Here is a 23,006-nt window from a genome sequence, read left to right as displayed (position 1 = left end):
CTGTGACTTCCTCCCAAAGCCACGCCCACTGACTCACTCCCTCGAGAGACGCATTCCAGCAGTTTGGAATTACATTCTGGATTAAATAACAGCCGCCACCACCACCACGAGTAGACAGGCCTGTAGGTGGCGTGCTAACAGGCCACCGAGAAAGTCAGTGGGCGCGGCTCAACAATTCATATTTCAAAATAAAGTGTCCATGTTTCTTAACTAAATCAACTGACTATTTATCAGTGTCTTCCATTTTCATCAACGATAAATACACCCTTTTGGCAGCTTTATTTAAATGATAAAAAGCCATTTTTGCATTCAAATTAATTAAATCACTTGATAATTTACTTGATGCTTTTTACAATGCTATTTTTCAATTTACACACATTTTCTTCAGCTCCATTTCTATCAGTGATTTTTTTTTTTTTTTGGGTGAAACTCACACCTCATCGTAAGATGAACTGATGAGATTTATTTTCCTGATTTTAACTATTAAAGAACACCATGAAAACGGGTATATATACTTACTGAAGGGGGTACTTCAGATTTGGAGATGTTTCCATGATGATGGTGTGAATATATCTACATTGTACACAGTTCCCACATCAATAATCAATCGTTTACTCAATGGTAGATCTCACCACTTTGTCTATTATCTTGGAAATTGGTGATATTAGCCAAGCGATGGTCAGACTCAGTTATGTGCCAATGCTTGTGAATAATCTTTCTAAATCCAGACCCTGTGGAAGAGTATTTGGTCCTCGTCCTTGTCTTCCTCTGCTTATCCGGGTCCGGGTCACGGGGACAGCATCCTAAGTAGAGAATCCCAGACAGCCCTCTCCCCAGCCACCTCCACCAGCTCCTCCGGCAGGACCCCAAGGCGCACCCAGGCCAGACTGGAGATATAATTTCTCCAGCGTGTCCTGGGTCGACCCGGGGGCCTCCTCAAAAAATATTTTTAATTGAACTATTTCTGTCCTTTTCAACGTAATAATTTCCTATAAGTCTCTTATTAACTCAGTTGTTCCTCCAGAATGGTAAGGACAGTTGGAAACATCACTTTCTCTTTACAAAGTTGATTACAACAACACGATGAGGCACTTGGCCCCGATTGGTTCCCTATTTAGATTTAATCTGGACTCTATACCTCTATTTTTCAAGCAGAATATTTAAAATATTAAAGAATGCTAGACTGAAGCAAACAAAAAAACTATTTTGACTGATGGTGTTTGAATTTGGAAGCCTGCTGCACATGAATAGAGTCCCTAAATATCTGCAAACAATGCTACTAATACTGTAAAGGTTGTGAGCTAAATCCCCTGGAACAGTCCTCATTATGTAACATAGACCTTGTTTGTCCAAGAAACAATGTCTGTTGTTCAGAATCAGAATCCTTATAAACTTTATACTGTGAACTGCCCTGATACAGCAAGTTAAGTGTTTTAATAAAAAGATTGTTAGGTTTAATCCAACAAACCTGTTACAAATTCACACACAATATTTGGATTAAAACAAATCATTTTAATGTATTATTTTGAGAAAACAAGATAATTGAAAAACACCCAAAACCATTTATTTGCCCAAAGCCACAGTTATCCACAGGAACCCAAATAACATTTTTGAAACTCTTAACACATCTCCAAGCAAAGAATAAGCGAAGCATTTCATAATCGTATTACACTTGACAGAAATATACAACTTTTCATCCAGTAGTAGACAGGTCTAAAAGGACTTACCAATCCAAACTTAACCAACGGAAGGCCATTTGAATTGTACAGATAGTCGTTTTTGTCAGCTGGACATGCCATGGCTTTAAAAATAATGTTATTGCTGATTAAATAAAAACAATGCTGAATAGTAAAGGAAATGGAACATATTTCTATAAATGAATACATTTTGAGAAAAGGGAAATATGTGAGTGCGAATGTCCAAACAGTGTTGGGCCCCTAGAGCCAGTTGGGGCATTGACCAGAAACCTTGTATTATAAAAACAAAAGAAATTAAAACAGGAAACAAAACTGTATACCATTACATCAGCACAGTGCAACTTAGAACCTAAAAGACACACACAATCCTATAATGCAAACAGTCTTAATTTGTGTAACAGTATTAATATCCTCTTATTAATTTCCTCTTACAGGGCCCTATTTCCAGCCATCACTACACTAAGTTGAGCAGATTGGTAGTTTCAATACAATGTAGTGTGTAATATGTAAATATGTTAATGAAGTGAAATTGTGGAAATAGCACATAGCATTACAATTACATGCATGTGGTTTGCATTTAAGATGTCATTTAATGCAACACTAGTTGAGCCTACACAAAATTCCAATTGTATTGTATTAACAAAACTAAATGAATTCATTCACTACTTGATGAATTTCGCAATATATCCGTTAGAACAAAGCATGCAGCAGGCTAACAGTTTTATTTTTCATGAATCTGATAGTGATTAAAATCATTTGAAATTCTGTCAGGGCATTTCTTATTATGACATTTCTTATTAGAAGTCTAATCAATGTCCTGGAACAACTATGAAAAGTCTAAAATGTATAGAAGATGATAATTCATTTGTAAAATAAATATAAATTAAAAAAAATGTATTTACCAATTTATATATTTTTTTTATTCTACTCATGAGTGATGTTTTTCTTATTTACTACTGATTAATGCAGTTGCTCTCACTGTCCAACATTATGGGAAAAATACATGTATTCATGGAATCTGATAGACACATTTGATCCCAATGGGGAATTGAGTCCGTGTGGAATTTGTGTGTGCCTGGTGGTCTGACATCAGACCTCATATGCATTCATACACACACTTGCAGTACCACAATGCCTAGTGAGTAGAGAACAGTGCTTAGATATCAGGGCCCTTAATCCATACCATTATGACCATTTACATACAGACCTTCTACACATTATTAAGATAAAAAGACACTGAAAGGATAAATGCAATGATTACATATTTCATTGATCATTATTTTGCATTTTTAAAAAGCCATAGAATGAAAAATGTATCTCTTTTGACTAATCCAAAGTTTCTCTACAAATATTCCAGAGGCATTGAGCACTTCAAACTGACATTTATAATGACTGAATCATTAAGATAATTTGTTACAAAGACTACACAAAGAGAACATTCAGACAGAATAACACAGAAACCCTACAGCTTACTGCAGAAAAAAGGTGACATTAGGACATGCTTTTAACGCTCAAAACCTCCAACAGGTTCCCTTCTTTTCAGCTCTATTCAGCAGTTTGGTCCCATTGACAATGAGGGATAATAACAGGATTATTGCAGAAAATTCTTAACAGCATGTGCTGCTACACCAGCTCACATCTGCTCTGTTAAAATATCACCCGTCTGCACATAATTATCCATTACATATGAACATATTATCAATGTATACCATTTTCTTCTAACCATTTGCTTTTTTGCATTGGTTCTTAAGCATTAAATACTAAATTCAACAGCTATATTAATTATCTAAGAATGAGGGTGAGTATGTGTGGAAAAAGGTAAGATTGCAACCCCTTTAAAATAAACAGTATCTTTGTATTTTATAGACCATTTTCTCTTCCCATAAATGCTGTAAATTCTTAACATCTAAGGCACACTTATCAAGGTTGCATTCCATGCTTTGTAAAAATGTGGAAAAAGCAACCTCAGTGGGGGTTTGCTGCATGGAAGTCACATGAAGTAAAATCATTGGCTTTCACCTTTAAAAGAAAGATTTGGTGGGAGCAGATGGGTGAATGACATGAAAAGCACTTTCTTCTTAATCACTCCCACCTTTAAAATAAAAGAATTACATATCACTCGAGGACAGCAGTATGGCCTCCAGGTCAGTTGGAGACACTCTTCAGACTTTAGCTCTTACTGGTCATCAGCAGCCACGAGGCCACTGCCATTGTCTTCTTTGTGGTCCTCCTCCGAGTCGTCATCCTGCAGCTCCCCCTCTTCAGCACTGCCCTGGAACTTGTCATGAGTCCATTTGGGACTGGCATTGTTGGTAGTGCCGATGACTGGGGCCTTTCGGAAGAGGAAACGTCCTCCACTGCGTACAAAGGTGCCACGCCCTCGAACTCGGGGCTCAGTAGCCTTCTTGTCCTTGTCTCCATCTCGATCATCATGCTGTTCAATATAAAGACAGACAAAATCATGTTACATTCTGAGCTCTATTTAGTCAGTCAGGTGCAGCACAAGGAGCAAACGCTCCTTGTGCTGAAGAGGGAGATTCATGTAAATATGCTCGTCAGGGGGAGTGGACATTTAAACGAAATTGGCATAAAATGAAAAGAAGCAAATCACCAACTGTGACCCAGTTATGGTGCCAGAATCTGTAATTCACTACAGCACAAATAAAGAATATTTCCTTATTACAGTGAATATAATCCAAACAGATATTTAAAATGAAAATAATTACACTTGCCTGTTGTATTTATATAAATAATATAACTGCACAATCTTCCGTTTATCGCCAGTTATTGTGTCACATGTGTTTATTATTACTTGCTTGACTGTATTAATGTGGCAATGAGATCGATTTAAACTTGACCGTGAGAGTGTAAAACCACATTACACCTTTCTCAGCAGGTCATGGACCATCTCTGCCAGCTTCTGGGTCTGGACCTTCTCATCCATATTATATGTGGGGACATTACAGCATCCAGGGCTTCTGTCACTAGGATGTCCCAGTCGGCAGCAACAGAAATCTGCATAGTTACCTTTAGCTGCGATACCAAATAAAGCGGCTGTTTCTGAATATTCACAGATTTTCTGGGTGCCACAGATAGCAGCTGGATATTATTTCAGTAAGAGCAGAATAAGGAGAATTACGTTTACTACTTTAGCGGCAGGGGGGTTCACATAAGCAAGATGGAAATCAAAAAAGTAACATAACTAATTACTCCAAGAAAAAGAGTAAATTTGGCCAAAACCAATTATATATAAATATTATTTTTATATATATTTCTATTAGTGGTTATAGTGGTTTTAGCATTTTTTTCCTTTTCTTTTCTAATCCAAAATAATTTGATTTATACATTCTGTTGCATTGGTCATCCTATTTTAGTGAACAACAAAATTTAATGATAATGTTGCCAAATTTTTGTGGGTAAACATGCTTTAGGTGGACTATCAAAAATTAGGCTGGTTTGCCTTTTTTCTTTTTGTAAACATATTAGGCTCGCATTATTTCAGCCAATTTGAAACATACCTAAAGATTGCACATATTAAAAAAGTTATTAAACTATAACATTGGTGAATCATGGATGAAAAGTATGTCAAAGTTATGTCATCAAATGGACTGCTATCTGGCTGCTTGTTGCTGCTGTTTGTTTTAGGTTGGTTAGGCTTTGGCTGGAATATCAGTTATTGGTAAATATTATAGTTTGCTTTCAGATGTAAAAATAAAGACTATGCCAACAGTAAAATATAAAAGTTCACCATGCAATTAAATGATCTTGAAATAACTGTGAATGAATGTATTAAAAAATGTGTGTGTGTGTGTGTGTTTAGTATCCCCACCTACAAAAAAAACCTAAACTAATAAATAAACAAATAGTACTCTATGCCTAAAATGCAATTTAATGACAATCAAAAATACCAACCAGGTAGTAGGTTTTGCTCTTGGGGGTGTACTCTGGGTCCCAGTCTTCATTATTTATATGTGCTGGCAGACCCACGTTAGGACCATTTCCATTAGCGCTGTTTTGATAATTTCCTCTATTCCAGCCTCTTCCTCTAATCCTGAACTGCTGCAAAGAGCCGGAGTAACAGTGGTCAGCAACAGTGGCTCGTATTTTCATAAACGTCTGCAATAAGTAGCCCGACTGGGGAGTAAACTTACAAAGTTTCCTCGACCTCTGCCTCTTTCCATGTTAACTCCATGCTCTCTAGGGCCCAGGCGGCCCTTGTTGAAGGCTTCCTGCTTGGGTTCAGCGTCCTCTTGAGGGTAGTCTCCCTCCCTGTTACAGTGGGAGGAGGAGGAGGAGGAGGAAGAGCGAGATCGCTCACACTTCTTGTTTTTCCTATTAATTACACAGTGACATGTTTAATTAATAAAGGGATCATCAGTTGAACCACATGAGTCACTGTCCAGGATGTACTGTCCAACTACAACCATTATGAAGCTGACCTACACACTTAACCCACACCCAGCTCCTCCTAATTAATAAATCAGTGAAAACCTTCAGAAAAGAAACATGTGGCTCGTAGGACCAAATCCTAAAATGTTCTTCAAAAGGATATTACCATGAACCCCGAACTTATACACTGCTACACCCAGGATTTTTTATCTGACATTTAAGACCTTGTTAAGACTACTTTGAGACCAATGTTGCACCTTTCCAGGCATATGAAGCCCTACAGAGGCGAAGGCCCAATCGATAAGGAGGATTATTATTATTATTGGATTTGCACACTCATCCTCAAATTTCATAGGTATATTCAGGTTTACATTTACGGCATTTATCAGACGCCCTTTTCCAGAGCGATTTACAATCAGTAGTTACAGGGACAGTCCCCCTGGACCAGACGTGTTCAGCCCCAGACCTGACCTGCCACGAGCCGCATTTGCAAAATGCAGCACAAAATAATATTAGCACTGTATATTTTTTTCTCAGATTATAGGCCGCATTTCTGATGCCGCCTGGTTTGTTAGAATTGGATTAATAATGTCGTATTGAAGTGTTTATTAATGTTTCTTAATAACCTATCTTAATTAACACATCTTAATTAGATGTGAAGATGTACCCTGCAATGCTTCAAACTTTGACAAACCTACAAATGAAGAATATCAGAGACGGTCCATCTAGAAATGGTCACAGGTTTGTTGTGCAGACTTGGCTTACTTTGACTTTTTGTGATGAGAAGACGCGTCGGTGGATCTCTCTCTACTGGACCCCACAGACTCGTCTCTTTCCGGGTTCCGTTTGTGATCTCTCTCACTACTCAAGTATTTTTTTCGCTGTTCAATATCCCTCCGGAGATCCACTGAGTAGCCTTTGATTTTTTTACCTTCAGCCTGGGTGTAGGAGACAAAAAAATAACAGCGTGGCCAGACTAGGGGTTAATATTAAACTGAACTCGACTAGTCAATCCTAAGCATCTTAGCCCTTGCTGGGCAGGCATACAAAAAATACCTGGTCTTCTAAACATGAACACACACGGAGTGATGGCTTCCAAAGTACAACCAGTTAGACCAGTGATTAATTTAAATGTTAATTTGTAGATACAGTTCTGTTCAGCTTAATCTTTGGGAAATAAGGCCCAATCCTGAAGTCCAAATAGCGTCTTTCCTTCTTTTCCTGCAGTCACCATTCATGTGTGGACAATCAGTTGTACTTTTTCAAACTGTTTTTCTACAGTGGCAAATCGACAGCAGAGAATCCAAGACAAAATTATTGTAAAGGAGGAAACATGCATGAGGATTTATGAGATGGGTGGAAAGAAAAATGACTTTTAGACGTTTATGCCAGTTTTATTCCCCGTCGGATTTGATCATTTCAGGTTCTGAAGAGGAATACTTACTATGCAATCTTAGCGTCCTTTGAGTGGCTTTGACACAGGGGCAAAAGGTCACTTCCATTGCTGACCCCATCATGACCTTTTTTCCACTCAGAAGCCTTAGGCAGGCTTTAACCCACAGTAAAACCAAACATCACACCAGGAAGGGTTTATTACATGACAACCTGAGTTTTTGGCTCGTTTTTAGACTTTATGCGTCTCTCTTCAGAGAAAAGGCTGGGGCTTAGAGAGACAGAAGATGGTCTAAAGATGTGCTGGCTTGCTCACTCTCGCCTTGTTTTTCTTTCATTCCTTTCCAAAATACTTCATATTTCAAAATGTTGGGTCACCTTGTAGCTGCTATCGTCGGTGTCTTTCATCTCCTCAAACAGGTAAGAGTGTTTCTTAAGAGCACTGGGAGAAACATCAATTCTCCTGGAAAAGAAATGGACAAGAGGTGAATGTCGGGCAAAATCTAAGATTCCTTCAGAGAAAATTCAAGAGACTAGAGCTCTAACAAATGAAAGTGACAACCCTAACCGTAGATCTTCCACACAATGCAGGTAAAAAAAAAAAAAAAAAAAAAAAAAAAAAGGCATGCTTGCCAAGGAACATTTAAGACAATACATGCACATGCATCCACTTGCTTCCCTTAAGGTGGAAACCAAGGTGGTCTTCATCACAAAATTGCACGAAGGTAAATACCTGAGACGTGTGATTATACAGTGGCTGAGGTTCACTCTATAGACGGCTCTACCTGTGTATTTCTGGGCTTTTCCGTGGCTTCATTATTTCCTTCTGTGCCGCTCGTCTTTGGTAAATGGCAAATCGCTCATTTAATGTCATTCCAGAGGAAGGGAAATGCTGAGCTGTGGATGAAAATGACCGTACCAGGAGAGTCAGGCCTAATGGTTCACGTGCAAGATAACACTTCAGCAAAATGTCCCTTGTGTTGTGTGGTAATCGTGTTGCTCTCTTACTGGAGATCTTCACTTATATAACTGCAGCCTTCTTTTTTTCTGGAGAAACTTGGCACTATAAAACAGCTTGTTTTGCAAAAGCAGCGTTCAACTCTCATCCTGTTTTTGCCCATCTTCAGGAGACTTTGACTGAAGGCTGCACAAAATATTTTTATGGGAAAGTCTCCTGAGCCAACACATTACAGATAACTGGCAAAGAACAACCTGGTCCCTAAAATGGAAATTTTAAGAGTAAGAGTAATGTTTTCATCATTTAAAAATAGAGTCAGTGATTTTTCTTGGTTGACTGCTGTTCACTGAGTGGTTTCACTGTCAAAGACCAACAATACTTGAAGATGCATGGTGGTTTGAATAAGATTAAAAGGAAACTGCTAAGTGGAACACAATAAAAATACTTGCTTGGGTAAGTATGTGAACAAAGCTGGCTATAAAAAAAAAATCTCTCTCTGGACCAATGAAGCCCAGGCTGACATTCTTGGCTGCTGATATCATTGATAGTTGTTGAAATATTCCCAAGAAAATACAGATTTGTTTCACGGTTTCAGAACACCAGTTTGAAAACCAATGTCTTTAGTGTTGTAGTAATAAAAACAGGTCCCCTTTATTTCAATTCCTGTGACCTGCTTCTATGTCTTCCACACGGAGATGGCGTTTCAAGGGAGCCAGAGCGGTTATTTTCTAAAACATACAACAATGGCGGATAACACGCTGGTGGCTGTGCTGCAGCACCTACAAGAAATCCTCTCTATGGTGCACATTTCTAATGAAAAGAGGAGGCTGGAAAACAACAACGTGTTTAACTAGACACCAAACAAGGAGAGTGGGGACTTACAGCGCCACTTACAGGTGGGGAGGGGGGTTAAAACAGCGTTCTTTTTTGATAAAAACAATAACTCGTTTTACAGAAAAGCCTTCTCGTGTCGACAGGACCTTACACAACCTTTGAAACATTATGTCTGTGAAGATTCTCAGTCATCCAAGTGAATTTGTCTGAAAGTTGAGTCATGGCTTGTGCCAACTTTCCTCAGATTGACAAAGACAAAGATTGACATTTCAAGGCATTCGTGGTCAAAACCAAATGAACTTTTCTGGCTATGTCATGGATGGCAGTCCAACAGGCAAGTGCATGGTGTGTATATCTGTATGTGGTGAAGGTTCTGGTGCGTATGTAACGGGGTCGAAGGACACCTTTGATGTGGTGGACGATGTCCACGATGTGCTGAGCGAAGAGCTCGGAGGGGCTGCGGCGCCGCTGCGTGGCCGTAATGTGCTCGAAGATGGAGCGAAACTCCTGCTCCTTTTTCCCAGAGTGCAGCAGGTCTCGGCTCAGCTTCCTCTCGCTCGCAAAATTGCCGGAGGTGCTGCCACACAACACACAGCACAGCGGCTCATTCACCACAGTCTTCCATTTTTGGAGGAGAATAAACTCAACACCTTTAGCCTTAGATTTGAAAGCTTTGGATAAATCAGTAGAATACAAATTAAATCCATTACTTCATATATCTTAATTGACTCACACATCATAATGATTTCTTATGATAATTACCTGTCAAATTCATCTTCAAAGGAGTCCAATCGGACACGGAATTCTGTCCCCCTTTTTGCAGAGGATTTGGGTGGGGACTTGTCCCTTGAAACAGTAAATGTCCCCCTTTCCCGATTTTCCGTGCTCCTGAGGGGAGGGGACATCTCAGTAGCTTGTCTCCTGTCCTTTGACCCTTTGTCTGGGGACATACTACGCAGCTTGCTTGCCATCTCCCTCTTAACCAGTGCAGCCGCGAGTGCAGCCGCCCGTTCCTGCTTTCGGCTGGCGAAGAGCTTCTCCTCCAGAGCCTCCAGGTCATCGTCATCATCATCATCATCACCACCACCACTGGAGGCATGGAAGTAAGCCAGCTCAAAGAGCTCCCTGGCAGAGAGCGAGGACCTTCCCTTTCGTCTGGACTTACCAGGCTTAACCTCTGCTCCCCTCAGTTTGGGGCAGGGCCGCTCCATCTCCTCCTCCTCTTTATCTTCCTCACCTCTGCCATGAAACGGAGGAGCTTTCAAGAAACGACTGCTTCCATCCTGGTCCTCACTACTGTATCTCTCCTTTAACCCCTTCCCATTGATGTCTGCAGCTTTGGTGGCAGATCCTTTGTCACAAATGCCCCCTGAGGACTTAGCATTGGCCTGCTCAGTCCCCACTGTGCTCGCACCGGTTGGGTCCTTCTCTTTACCATTCTGCCACTGGCTGACCTGTTTCATCCTCTTTTCCTCCAAGAATCTTGACAAAGAAAGAGAAGAATTTTATTTACAACGGATGAGCAAAGACCTCACTGTACTGTTGGCCACCAGAAACACCACAAAACTCAGTAGATGCAGAGATGAGAAGCAACTAGTTTCTCTCAATCAGCATAAATATGAATTAATAAGTCAAGATGTTATAAGATGGACCCATCAGTATTTTAGATGTTAGGTGTTTTATTTGTGTGTGTTGAAAATGCTGTTCATTCAACATTTATAAATTAAGAATATGTATGTGATGCCTCCACACCAATCTGTACCATTTGCATTCGAAACAAGAGCTGGAACTGAACATTAAGGCAGAATCAGTTTAGACTGCACTGATGGAAAATAAATCTCACCCAAAGTTAAATGTGCTGAATCAAGGATCGTTTCGAGAATCTAATTTGACTTGAAATGTGAGACCAAAAATCGTGCGCACCCAGTGAGAGGCAGATACGCCATGTAGAAAACACAGAAGAGATATGAGCTTACTTCATAAAGTCGCTGGGTACAGCTTCTTCTTTGTCTGCCTGGCTTTCTTTCGAAAAGACGCCTGTGCCAGTAAAGACAGACAGGGGGCTTTTCTTCCGTGGGCTTTTGGAAGAGACGTCATTACAGGAGGCAGCAGGGTCCTTTGGAGAAGCGCTGGCCTCGCCTGTTGACAGCGGCCCCTGATCCACAGAGACGGCTGACCGGACCTGAGGGCTGCTCTTCACGGGGCTGAAGCTGAGATCAGTCACTTCCTGCCAGCCTCCTGAGGATCTGTCGCCAGCCCCCGCCTCGCCAGGGGTCTCCGGTTTCGCCGCCTGCTCCTCATCTACGGCGGCTCCCCGCTCCCTGTGCGCCTCCTTCGAGGCAGAGCGATCCTTTTTCACATCCTTGGACCTGCGCTTGGCAGACCGTGGTTTGGATTTCCGTTTCAGAGACCTGCTGGAAGAGGACGAGGAGGAGCCGCGGCGGGAGCGGCGGGAGGACGAGTCATCGGAGTAGCTGTGCGAGCGTTTTTTGGGAGTGCGTGAGCGAGAGCGCCCCCTCTTGGGGCTAAAGTTGTGTGGTGGCTGCTGCTGCTGCTGCTGCTGATGATGATGATGATGCTGCTGATGCGGCTGATGCAGTTGCTGTGGATGCTGCCGGTAGTTCTGCCAGTTGTTTGGCCTAAAGTTGTTGTTGTACCCTCCACGGCCACGCTGGAACCGACCTCGGGGGAAGAAGCCCCGCCCTCGGCCACCACGGAAGAAGGGCCTCCGCGAGCCTCTGTGGAAGCCCCGGAAGTCCCGGTTGTTCTGATATTCCCGTGGATAGTTCCTCTCCCGGACGTTGGATGGAGAATGGGATCTTGAGCGAGAGCGAGACCTAGAGCTGGAAAAATAGTGAACAAAAGTGCTGAATACAAATTATTTGAAACTATTTAACATATCTTTTCAAAATGTCCAAGTCATATGATGAGCATTCAAATGAGGTTTTCTGTAAAATAAATTGCATAAAGCACACATGCAAAATCCGTAAAAAAAAGAAAAGAAAAAAAAAAAAAAAAAAAAAAAAAAAAAAAAAAAGTCATGTAGATCCTGTCCCAGCCACAAGGGGACTCTGGAACCCCACATACAACAAAACAACAGAGACCATGGACATTACTCCATTTTGAAACAGATTCTCGTCACACAATTCACAAACTTTAAGAACTTTAAAAAGTTAAACATGCACAAAAACATGGCCGCTGCTCACAAGTCAAATACAAGTCACAGAGAACAAGTCAAATACAAGCAGCACTTTGAGGTTATAATGCATTTTTTTTTGTTTTGTTTTTTTAGTTCGAGTTTCATTTATTCTAATGTTTTCACAAAAGACAAATTCCCAGAAACAAAAAGATAACAAGACCAATGAGAACGATCAAATAGCCCCAGTTACTGTGCACTTAAATGCATCAAATGCATGCTTTTCTTAGCAAAAAAAGGGAGAATACCCTTACCAAAACCAAATAAAAAAGCATCAATAAGTCCACATGTCCCTTCATAACAGCCCTAAGCGACTCACCCCATGCACTTTTTCATCGGCGTTAAGAGCAGGAGGCGGCCGTATGTGGCGCAGCACTGCTCAGCCAACACAGCAGAGATCTGTGCATCTCTTGTGCCGAGCACGGGGTATTGGAAAGAGGCAGTCAGATGGGAAACGTGTCTACTGCAACCCTTCAGAGCCGCGAGAGAGAGAGAGACAGAGAGAGAGAGAGAGAGAGACAAAGAGAGCGAGAGAGACAGAAAGAGAGAGACAAAGAGAGCGAGAGAGACAGAAAGAGAGAGACAAAGAGAGCGAGAGAGAGAAAGAAAGAAAGAGAGAACTTTGCCCACAAGCCTCATCAAAAAGCCCCACTCAAACTGCAGAGTAATGGTCGGAATTTCACACTGATACACCATCAATATATGCCTGTCAAAATTAACACTTTTCTACATTTACATTACATTTACAGCATTTATCAGACGCCCTTATCCAGAGCGACTTACAATCAGTAGTTACAGGGACAGTCTCCCTGGAGCAATTTAGGGTTAAGTGTCTTGCTCAGGGACACAATGGTAGTAAGTGGGATTCGAACCCGGGTCTTCTGGTTCATAGGCGAGTGTGTTACCCACTAGGCTACTACTACCTTTTCTGTTTTTGTTGTTGTGATTAATATATAACGGGTTAAAATAAATGACCACAATTAACACAGACGCATGTCACTGATTCATCCTCTGAGGATGCAAATTCATCCTGGCCAGAGACAATCCCTACATGAAGATAGAGATGGACAGTGAAGGAGTTTAATGGGGTGCTAGTAGCCTAGGGGGTAACATGAACCAGAAGTCCCAGGTTCAAACCCCACTTACTACCATTGTGTCCCTGAGCAAGACACTTAACCCTGAGTGTCTCCAGGGGGACTGTCCCTAGAAACTGTAAATGAAGTGAATCTGCGAAATGCCATAAATCTTAAGTATCAATTTAAGATTTTTATTTAATTAACACATTTATAATTATAATAGAGGTGGGTATAGATTAATTTTCTTAATCTTGATTAATCTCACTGGAATCTAGAATAAATTAAATTAATCTAGAGTAAGCAAAATGCATCTACATTAATCTACATTTGCTCGTAATTAGTGCTGCACGATTAATCTAATCGCAATCGTAATCGCGATGTCAGTCTGTGCGATTACATGAATGCAAAAAGCTGCGATTTAAATGATTAGTATATGGATTGGATCGGCAACATATCCGATCCATTCTCTCATCCTCAAAGTTTGCGAGCTGACTGAAGTCTCACTTCAGTCGCATGTGACGTGTTTGGTCACATGACTTTCGATTCGGAGACATATGGTTAGACGCCGCATGACGCGCTGCATCGTACGTCAACGTCGCCGACATATTGCGATAGGCTCTGTTGTGGCGTGAAGCATATACATGTCTATGGAGAGAAGTGCATAAAAATGCCTCACTCTTGTGCTGCTTGGGGCTGTACAAACCGCTGTACGGTCCAAACCAGATCCCGGGGGATTACATTTCATAGGTAAGGCTGGACAATTGTTTTGAATATATTTGGCCATTATAAAATCCCGTTTTATAAGTCTTAACCTTAGCTAAGCTAGGCTAAGATAGCGAAGCTATGCATTCCTGTGTTCAAGTCAGCCTCCAAACAAAGTTTTGGCTAAACGTAGGTATTAACTATTTAGATTGTTCTTAGCTGTTTAGTTAAATTTTCTCAAACTTTGAAGGTTTCCTAAAGAAATTCATCTCAGTTTACAAATCTTAACCTTAGCTAAGCTAGCAAAGCTATGCATCCCTGTGTTCAAGTCAGCCTCCAAACAACGTTTTGGTTAAACGTAAGAACTATAATACGGGATTTTAAAATGGCCAAATATAATCAAAACAGTTGTTTAGCCTTACCAGTTTTTGTGATTTATTTAATTTTGTAGAATATTGCATTTTGAAAGCACTGGGCATTTCAGGTTGTTATAAGTAGTTTGTATGTTTCATATACAAGCAAGTGTCCTTTATCATATCGCATATCGCAATATTGATCTCAATAATCGCAATATGTCTTTTTCCCCAAATCGTGCAGCCCTACTCGTAATACATTTGCTCATAATCTACATTTGCTTGTAATGTGCTCGAAGATGGAGCGAAACTCCTGCTACTTTTTCCCCAGAGTGCAGCAGGTCTCTGCTCAGCTTCCTCTCGTTCGCAAAATTGCCGGAGGTGCTGCCACACAACACACAGCACAGCGGCTCATTCACCACAGTCTTCCATTTTTGGAGGAGAATAAACTCAACACCTTTAGCCTTAGATTTGAAAGCTTTGGATAAATCAGTAGAATACAAATTAAATCCATTACTTCATATATCTTAATTGACTCACACATCATAATGATTTCTTATGATAATTACCTGTCAAATTCATCTTCAAAGGAGTCCAATCGGACACGGAATTCTGTCCCCCTTTTTCTAGATTCTAGATTAATCTACATTAATCTACATTTGGCTCATTTGAATTCTGCTGAAGGCATTCAGAATATGTGTGCTACCCAAATAATGACTAAAAGTAAGTCTTTAAGAACGGGTTTCTCAAGACAGGTGGCGCATTAGACCAGGGGCTCATCTCCTGTTTCCAAAATGCATCACAAACTGCTTGAGAAAGCTGTTCTACTATGATAATTGGTGATGAAAATAAATTATGTTCAATAAGATGTACTTGTGTTTACCAACTGTTTATTCAGTTAAATAGCTGCATCCATGTTACCACGTCATGTTTGATGTGGTAATTTCACAGTTCAAAGACTCGTTCTCGCCCCCTACAGTGCAATTCGGCTAGGTATACATCCGCGCTAAAATATCAAGGTGAAAGTCATCAGTGTAGCAGTTCTTCTTCTGCGTTGTGTAACTTTTTTATTTAGTTTCTTGAACCACAAATGATGAGCTGACACCCAAGAGATTTTCTGTGCAAAGTGTATTCTGTACAAAAAGCAAGGTCGCGTCAGAACATCGCGTCTTTCTGCACCTCTCTCTCTCACAACTCACGCCGTGTGTCCAAGAGAACTTAACATTAACATAAAGCATTCACAATTTACAATACTGCATTCCTGTACATTCCTGTATTTGGTTTACGGCAAACATGTCTTCTGTTCTGGTGTCCAAATATTTCAATTTTGTCCAAAGAACATTATTCCAGAAGACTTTGTCTTTGTCTACATTCGCTCTGGCAAACTTCAGTCTGGCCTTAATGTTTCTATTAGAAAGCAAAGGTTTCCTCCTTGCACACCTCCCATAAAAGTCAAACTTGTATAGTCTCTTTCTGATAGTAAAGTCATGCACTTTCACATTAGCACATTTCACATTAGCCAGAGCCTGCTGTAGTTCCCGTGATGACATTTTAGGATTTTTGATGACTTCTTTGAGCATCTTACTGTCTGCTCTGGGGGTCAATTTGCTTGGACGGCCAAACCAGGGCATGGTGGCAGTTGTTTTGAATGTCCTCCACTTGTAAAAAATTTTTTCGGAAGGTGGAATGGCTGATGTAAATTTTTAATTGTTTAGTTATATTATTTGGATCCCTTAATATCATTAATATTAAATATCCATTTGTCCAAATATATTTTAAAATATACAGGCTTTCATAGGGTGACCTAATTTTCTCACATGAATGTATAGACATTTATATCACACTACTGTAATTAAAATTATTTTTTATCTGTTTCAAATCAATGTAAAGGCCGTACTTTATCCACAATGTGTCCATACTAATCTAATCAGGAAAGCAGCAGCCATACTTTTTTATTTCAAGTGAATGGGAAACGACTGAATTTACAACAGCACTCTGCCCTCAGTTCACACGGCACAAAAAAGAAAAAGAAAAAAAAAAAAAAAAAGAGCAGAAGCTGAAAGTTACGTTGCGGCTGATGCAAATGCACACCCTACCAAACTGGAAAAATATAGCTTTTGACAGGAAACAGATACAAGTGCCGCTCAGATGTGCAGAACCCACTGCACCGCTTGTGCTCTGTCTTTTGCGCAGGTAAAGCTGCTTCATGTCAACCTGACTCCTTTGATCATTCGAAAGTTTGCAGTGATATGAAATTCAGAGGTAACTTGCAGCGAAACCTCAGGCGAGGCTGAAATGAAGACAGGGCATGTCCTACAGCTACAGGAAGTTCTTCGCACGACCCCTACACTGACTTTAAGGTGCTTCTGCCTGGTTGGCAACGCTTGTCATTACTCAGTTAGCGGGGCCTTATCTGGTTACGCTGGGTTCTGTTGTGGAGGAGCAATGTTCAGAATGTGCCGAGTGTTTATCGCTGCGCATGCAGACAAGTGAGTCAAAAATAACCAAAAGACCTTCTGCCTCCAGTAATCAACCCAGCGGTAACAAGGCTGAGACTTCCTGAGACTGTCTGCACCGGCGACTACTGAGATACATGGAAAACGTCAAAAACATGCAGTAACAATTCAGCTTGTACGGTTAGTGAGCGGTTTAGTTATTTGGTCAGGAATTATATGTCCTTTCTATAACTGGCAAGCTTTAAATTGAACCTCCTTTCAAAAACTGGATCTGGATTACACTGAACTGGGTTAAGTGAAAGTGATTATTATTATTGTGTCCTCTGCTTTTTTACAGCACATAGCTGTACAGCACAACCTCATATTTACAGCACGTAGATCCACTGTTTTTTGCCATTTTCCACATCTGGTTTAAAGAAAATTAATAGATATTATTCTGAGGTGTCCATCATAGCTGGTCATGCAGCATGAGTAAACCACATTAGTGAGTATCAGTGACATAAATGACAAAACTTTGGTCAGGTTTCTGTTACTCACATTCAAAGAAAACTTTTTGAATATGAAAACCAATGTTCATCATATCAAGTAATTTTCAAAAACTGGGACCAATATATTAACATAAGTGAAAAAACAAAATTATTACAATTTCGATAGATTCCTGCTTCATGGGGACATTACCTGTAACGTCGTTTCCTGGACCGACTTCTGGACCTGGAGAATGAACGAGATCTGGATCCAGACCCCGATCTGGACCGTGACCTGGAAGCAGACTTCTGCATTTTTGACCCCTTTGCTGGCTGTCTTTTTCAGTTCTGTCCTTAAAAAAAAAAAAAAAAAAAAAAAAAAGAAGAGATAATTCAGTTTGGATTCAATTTTCATTTTAATATAACACAGAGATCTTTAATGGATGTGATCGTTCACTGTCTCCATGCAAAAAAAATAGCAAAATAAAGACACAAAATTTATTATAGAACATAATAACGCCCGGGTCAGTTCTGGAAGCTGAGCAAAAAATGTGGCACAAAAACTGACAACATAAATGAACTGACGTTCAGTGGAGGGTACTGACATCTGTCACCCAGTCTTCTTCATGCCAGCGAGGGGCCATCAGTCAGCGCTTTTGTTAGCAGCTAACTAACCACATTTTACTACCTGAGATCTTTCATACCAAGAGGATTCCACCTCTGAAGATGAATTATGACTGAAGAGAGTTTTACAGAGAACACTTGTCATGCTCAGAAAATAACTGCATGCTTTATCAGTTCATATTTACATGCATTTGATGGAACACATTGGTAACCTGGAAACAACTCAGCTGAATAGAAATGATCTAAATTAGTAGAACTGTATAATATGAGTTATAAAAATATCCAATAACAAATTACAATTATTTCATAAGTTAAGTCATTTTAAGTCATTTTAAAAATGCCTTTGTTTTTGATAGGAAATTTCTAACGACCCTAAACCTTCAAACTGTAGTGTATGTGTATTACTTTAATTATTTTCTTGCAAACTAGACAGTCTCCCACTGGTTATAAACTAAACAATGCATTCAGTTTTTGTTCATGTAAATGGAGGACACGTTTGGAAGTCTGAGCTGGGCTTCTGAAAAGCCTCCAAAATGAATCTGCCATTCTGGAGCAGAGAAGGTCCGACTAATGCATATTCTGCAAATAAAAACATAACTAATAACTAGTTTCCTCCATTTCCCCATCAAATTACAGTCACATTTAATTGTTTCACAATGATGATTAATTATGTCAACTTTTACAGTCTAATTTCTGTCTGGCCCACTTAAAACTTCCAAGATTCTAAAAGCTCTGTTCAGGGACTGCAACTCAAAAGAATCAGTTACCTGAACTACATAATCTGCAAGCTAGTCTAATCATCTTGCCATCAAATGTTTAATAATTTATTTAGTTCTGTAAATAACATCTGTCACCACCATTTAAACTAAATTAACAAATGAACTAAATGCAAAATTCCTCATATCTTGGCCAGTGAATTAAACAAGAATTTACTTCATTTAGAATGTCCATGTTTCCCAGAATAATACAAGCAGCCCTAAGGCCCAGAAAAAAAGAGGATGCCCTACAAAAAGAGGATGTTGCCTGGGCTGGGAGGAGCGCTTTGCTGACTATTTTCAATCCCAGGCGTGATCTGGCATCAGAGAGACCATCTGAAGCCTTACAAGCTACTCTCTTTATTCACTTGGCTGGAGATAAAGCAGAAGGCATCTGTATCTGGTGTATTTGTATTTGCATGTGCCTGTCCATGGCACTGGATCCAGAATGCCAGAGTGGCACGTAAAGACATGTCCATATACTGATACTGGATCAGGGACATTGGTGGCCTAAGGAGGATAAGGAGGCGACCTGTATTTGTAATCCCAAACTGCCAACCACCGATCACTTCACTTTCACTTTCAGCATATCTATTATAAATTAACAACATTAACAACACTCCACTTTCACGTTATTCGGGTGCAATAAGAACAAAATATGTAAGGCTGTCACCAAAATAATACTCACGCAGTGCTTAAAATGTGGAGGCTGATCTTTCAATTCAAACTAAACATCTTGGGCCTTCCTTTGGCCATGTCAATTAGTGCTGGTTATATCGGAGAGGCTTTAGTGAATGAATACATGATCTGGCACAACTCTTCACATCAAACTAAGGACAATCCTCAAGCGCCTGGGAATTCATCTTCAAATGCTTTTGAGGAAACTCAAAGGTCCAGACATCTAAAACCAGCTTATCTTAAGCCACACATGTCGGCTTGATTGCGACCATATTTTTAGGTACACTGCAATGACTTTCATATAGCAGAAGTCTTTGTTGGTAATGGGATGGTTATTCATGGCAAAAATGGGGAATCCTATACCTGTCTAAACTGACTATGCAGCGAAAGGTAAAAAAAAAAAAGTTAAAACTACATACAGAACTAAAATAAATAAAATTATTTAATATATGGTTGTTGGTATCAAAGCAGGTAACACACTCGCCTATGAACCAGAAGACCCAGGTTCAAACCCCACGTACTACCATTGTGTCCCTGAGCAAGACACTTAACCCTGAGTGTCTCCAGGAGGGGACTATCCCTGTAACTACTGATTGTGGATAAGGGCATCTGATAAACGCCATAAATGTAAAATGCACTCCCGTTTCATATCTGCGCCATCTCTCATGCAAGGGTGCCTGCCAGCAGAGTAATTATCTACAGGAACTAGTTCACCCCCCTGGAGCATCGAGATCACACCAAGGGACCCATTCTTGACGCAACTGACAAAATGAGAGTCTGCTGGAAGGGGACAGGGGATCCATTTCAAAGCACAGACCCTCCCGAAATAATGAACCTAGGACAGCTGTCTCAACTAGGCTAAACACGGGCCGCAGGATAATCATTGGGATTTTCGGCATCTAAAAAAAAAACAGCGTCAAGGATTAATCTTCCACTGACTCCCCTGCATCAATCTCTCGGGGTCCTCGCGGTCCCACATGGTGGGCGGACCGGGCGCAACTGCGGCCCCTTCACCTGTTTATCTCCTTCGGACCGAACGCAGCTGGTCCAGTCACATTTGCTGTTCACTGCCAACACATACCATACCATACCACACCACGCCAGTGCCGACCGCCACTTGAGCTCAGTCACACTTTTAAGGCACTTTTAAGGCCTTAAAAGTTTTAAGCGTTCTCAACCTTTTTATTATAGTGCAAATGGCCATTAATAAGCTGTCAGGCAGGTGACCTCCTCAAGCAGGCAGGACCCGAATATGATATCATCATATCATGATGCACCCACATTTGTGGGAAAAAAAAAAAAATGTGGCAAAACTAAAGAATTTCCTTGAGAATTCAGAGTGGTCTTCAATTTACTCTTCAAAAAGGTGTGAGACATATGAAGCGCTGTGGCGAAGCCATCCTGAAATTGTGAGGACACACTTCTCCGCTTACTGTCATCGCTGCGCCGACTCCAGCTCGCAGCTTTGTAGCGGGGGGTCCGGACTATTCCGGTCTGGTGCTGGCCGAATGGTCAGTTGTAAAGCAATACAGCATCTAACATGAAATGGAATTCATCCTTATTCTTATGTTATAATGAGCCTTTTTATGGATGTGGTTGGTATTGTTTTTTAGTAGTGGTACTTTTTAATAGTAATAATTATAACTTTATCAATTGTTTTGTTGAATCTCTGGTCACAATTCATGTAATTAAAACATTAAAAAAGTAGCTACAATTCCTACATTGTACATCCTGCACCTAACAGCCAGTCTGTGTGCCGATCTGACCTGAAGGTCAGAAGAACAAGCAAATGAACCGCACCCCAAAGCTGCAGGCCCAAAAGCAGCAAACAGAGACGCGTTTAAACAAGGCGCCATTATTTGCACTGCAAACTGCAGGAAAAGAGCAGTTCGACTTTATCACTACAGACATCTCTCGCAGCTAAATATAGGCACGGATGAGATGACCGGCTGCAAAATATAATATCAGCGAGCGTCAGACCCGACACGCACCCCGTAAAAAGTTCACCCCTTGGAGGGAGCCGCCATTGCGCGCAGTTTCTCTTCTGCTATTTTATCTAGAAATTGTTTCGTTTCCCCTGTATTCTATAGAGTCGTGTTCTGCGTCCTGAAAACCCGGGATTTGCCACTTTCACAAAGTCACGAATGTCTGTGAACTGACACACACAAGTTGGCTGATAAATTGCTGAGGCTGATGAATTGTGAAAATGTGAATTAATAGACCCGCTCTTCCACTCGCTGCGCTGCAGGTTGTATGCAGCGTTTCAAAATAAATCCCCAAACCTAACCTCAACCCTAACCCTTACACTATTATCTTCGCCTTTGTACATGCGCATGATGTACACGGATTTACATGTGTAGTTTGACCCCAGGTGAAAGGCGCTATGTTAATTTATATTAAATAATTCCCTGTCGCTCCATTAGGAACTTTTATTTTGAAATGTCGCCTACCGTCAAAACCGCAGCGAGCGCCTTAAATTTGACGAGCGGCTGAATGATTTCGTATTTTGACGATTTATCGGCTGCAGCGATTGAAAAAGCAATGTGTGCGTGACGTTGTGAAAGTGGAGATTGCTGTGTTCTTGTTTAACCAGCATAGATATGTGTATGTCTGTGGAACTTCACTGAGGTCTGACGCGGAACGTAAGATGAGCCTCGCTGCGTGTATCGCTTACCTGGCTTTTGGTTTCGGTTCTGTTCTGGATACCCGGATGGGATCTTCTTACGCCTCTTCGGTGAAGTGCGATCGGAACGCACTGACGTGTCGCCGCTGCTCAGCTGTCCGTCGCTCCGGATCGATCAGATATCCACCAGGAGCAGCCTCCTCGCCACGGGCCTACGCGAGAAATACACCCAGACGCAGGAATCCAGGCCGGCTCGCCGTCGCCCGTCCCTGTCATACCACTCTTCTGTCCGCCCGTCACCTGCGCCGTCACAGAGCAAATGACCGCGGGTGCAAATGAGATTTATTCTGCGCTGCGACGCGCTGCGCGGAGCTCCGACGCGAGCCAGGCTGCGGTTGCGCGTTGGGGGGAGGGGCGGTTCCAGCACGCCCCGCCCATCAACGGAACTGGCTTCTCATTGGCTGAGGTTCCGGCCGTATGAAATTTAGATGAACAGACACATATGGTCCCTAACCTGTAGGCAGTCACCCCAGGCAGACCTCACCAAAGGCGAATAAATAAATCAAGATGATTCAAGATGAACACATCAACAGGGGACCATGTTAGTGTTCCTTCATTAGAAATGCACTGTTGATGAGAATTTCATTAAACATGTTCTATTTCCTGGCTTGTGGTTGCTGATAACGTTCTGACCTTCTCTATACCCTACCAGTATAGATACCAGCATATTACTGCAAATCCAGACACCAGGGGCTATTTTAAACAATCCCTCTGATACCACCTTCTCCATCTTTAGTGGTGTAAAGCCA

At 41.1% G+C, this 23,006-nt stretch overlaps 1 protein-coding gene across 3 annotated transcripts; it reads right to left on the bottom strand.

The window, feature by feature from the left end:
• Positions 1 to 1,491: 1,491 nt before the first annotated feature.
• On the bottom strand, positions 1,492 to 22,610 carry thrap3a (thyroid hormone receptor associated protein 3a). 3 transcript variants are annotated; one of them, XM_028981228.1, is made up of 11 exons: positions 22,249 to 22,610; positions 17,732 to 17,870; positions 11,247 to 12,113; positions 10,033 to 10,752; positions 9,675 to 9,847; positions 8,264 to 8,375; positions 7,857 to 7,941; positions 6,852 to 7,024; positions 5,849 to 6,029; positions 5,610 to 5,756; positions 1,492 to 4,131 (listed from the first exon to the last, which is right to left on the bottom strand). In XM_028981228.1, the coding sequence occupies exons 2-11, from the start codon at positions 17,830 to 17,832 to the stop codon at positions 3,874 to 3,876; spliced, it is 2,817 nt and encodes a 938-aa protein (XP_028837061.1). In that variant the 5' UTR covers positions 17,833 to 17,870; positions 22,249 to 22,610; the 3' UTR covers positions 1,492 to 3,873. The 3 variants fall into 3 exon arrangements, with proteins under 3 accessions (XP_028837061.1, XP_028837060.1, XP_028837062.1); XM_028981227.1 differs by having other exon boundaries at positions 17,732 to 17,865; XM_028981229.1 differs by having other exon boundaries at positions 5,849 to 5,966; positions 17,732 to 17,865.
• Between the last annotated feature and the right edge of the window lie 396 nt (positions 22,611 to 23,006).

The sequence above is a fragment of the Denticeps clupeoides genome, chromosome 5 (genome assembly GCF_900700375.1).
Source record: "Denticeps clupeoides chromosome 5, fDenClu1.1, whole genome shotgun sequence".
Lineage (NCBI taxonomy): Eukaryota > Metazoa > Chordata > Actinopteri > Clupeiformes > Denticipitidae > Denticeps > Denticeps clupeoides.
The sequence above is the reverse complement of the archived record's forward strand: the minus strand, read 5'-3'. Positions and strand labels throughout refer to the sequence as shown.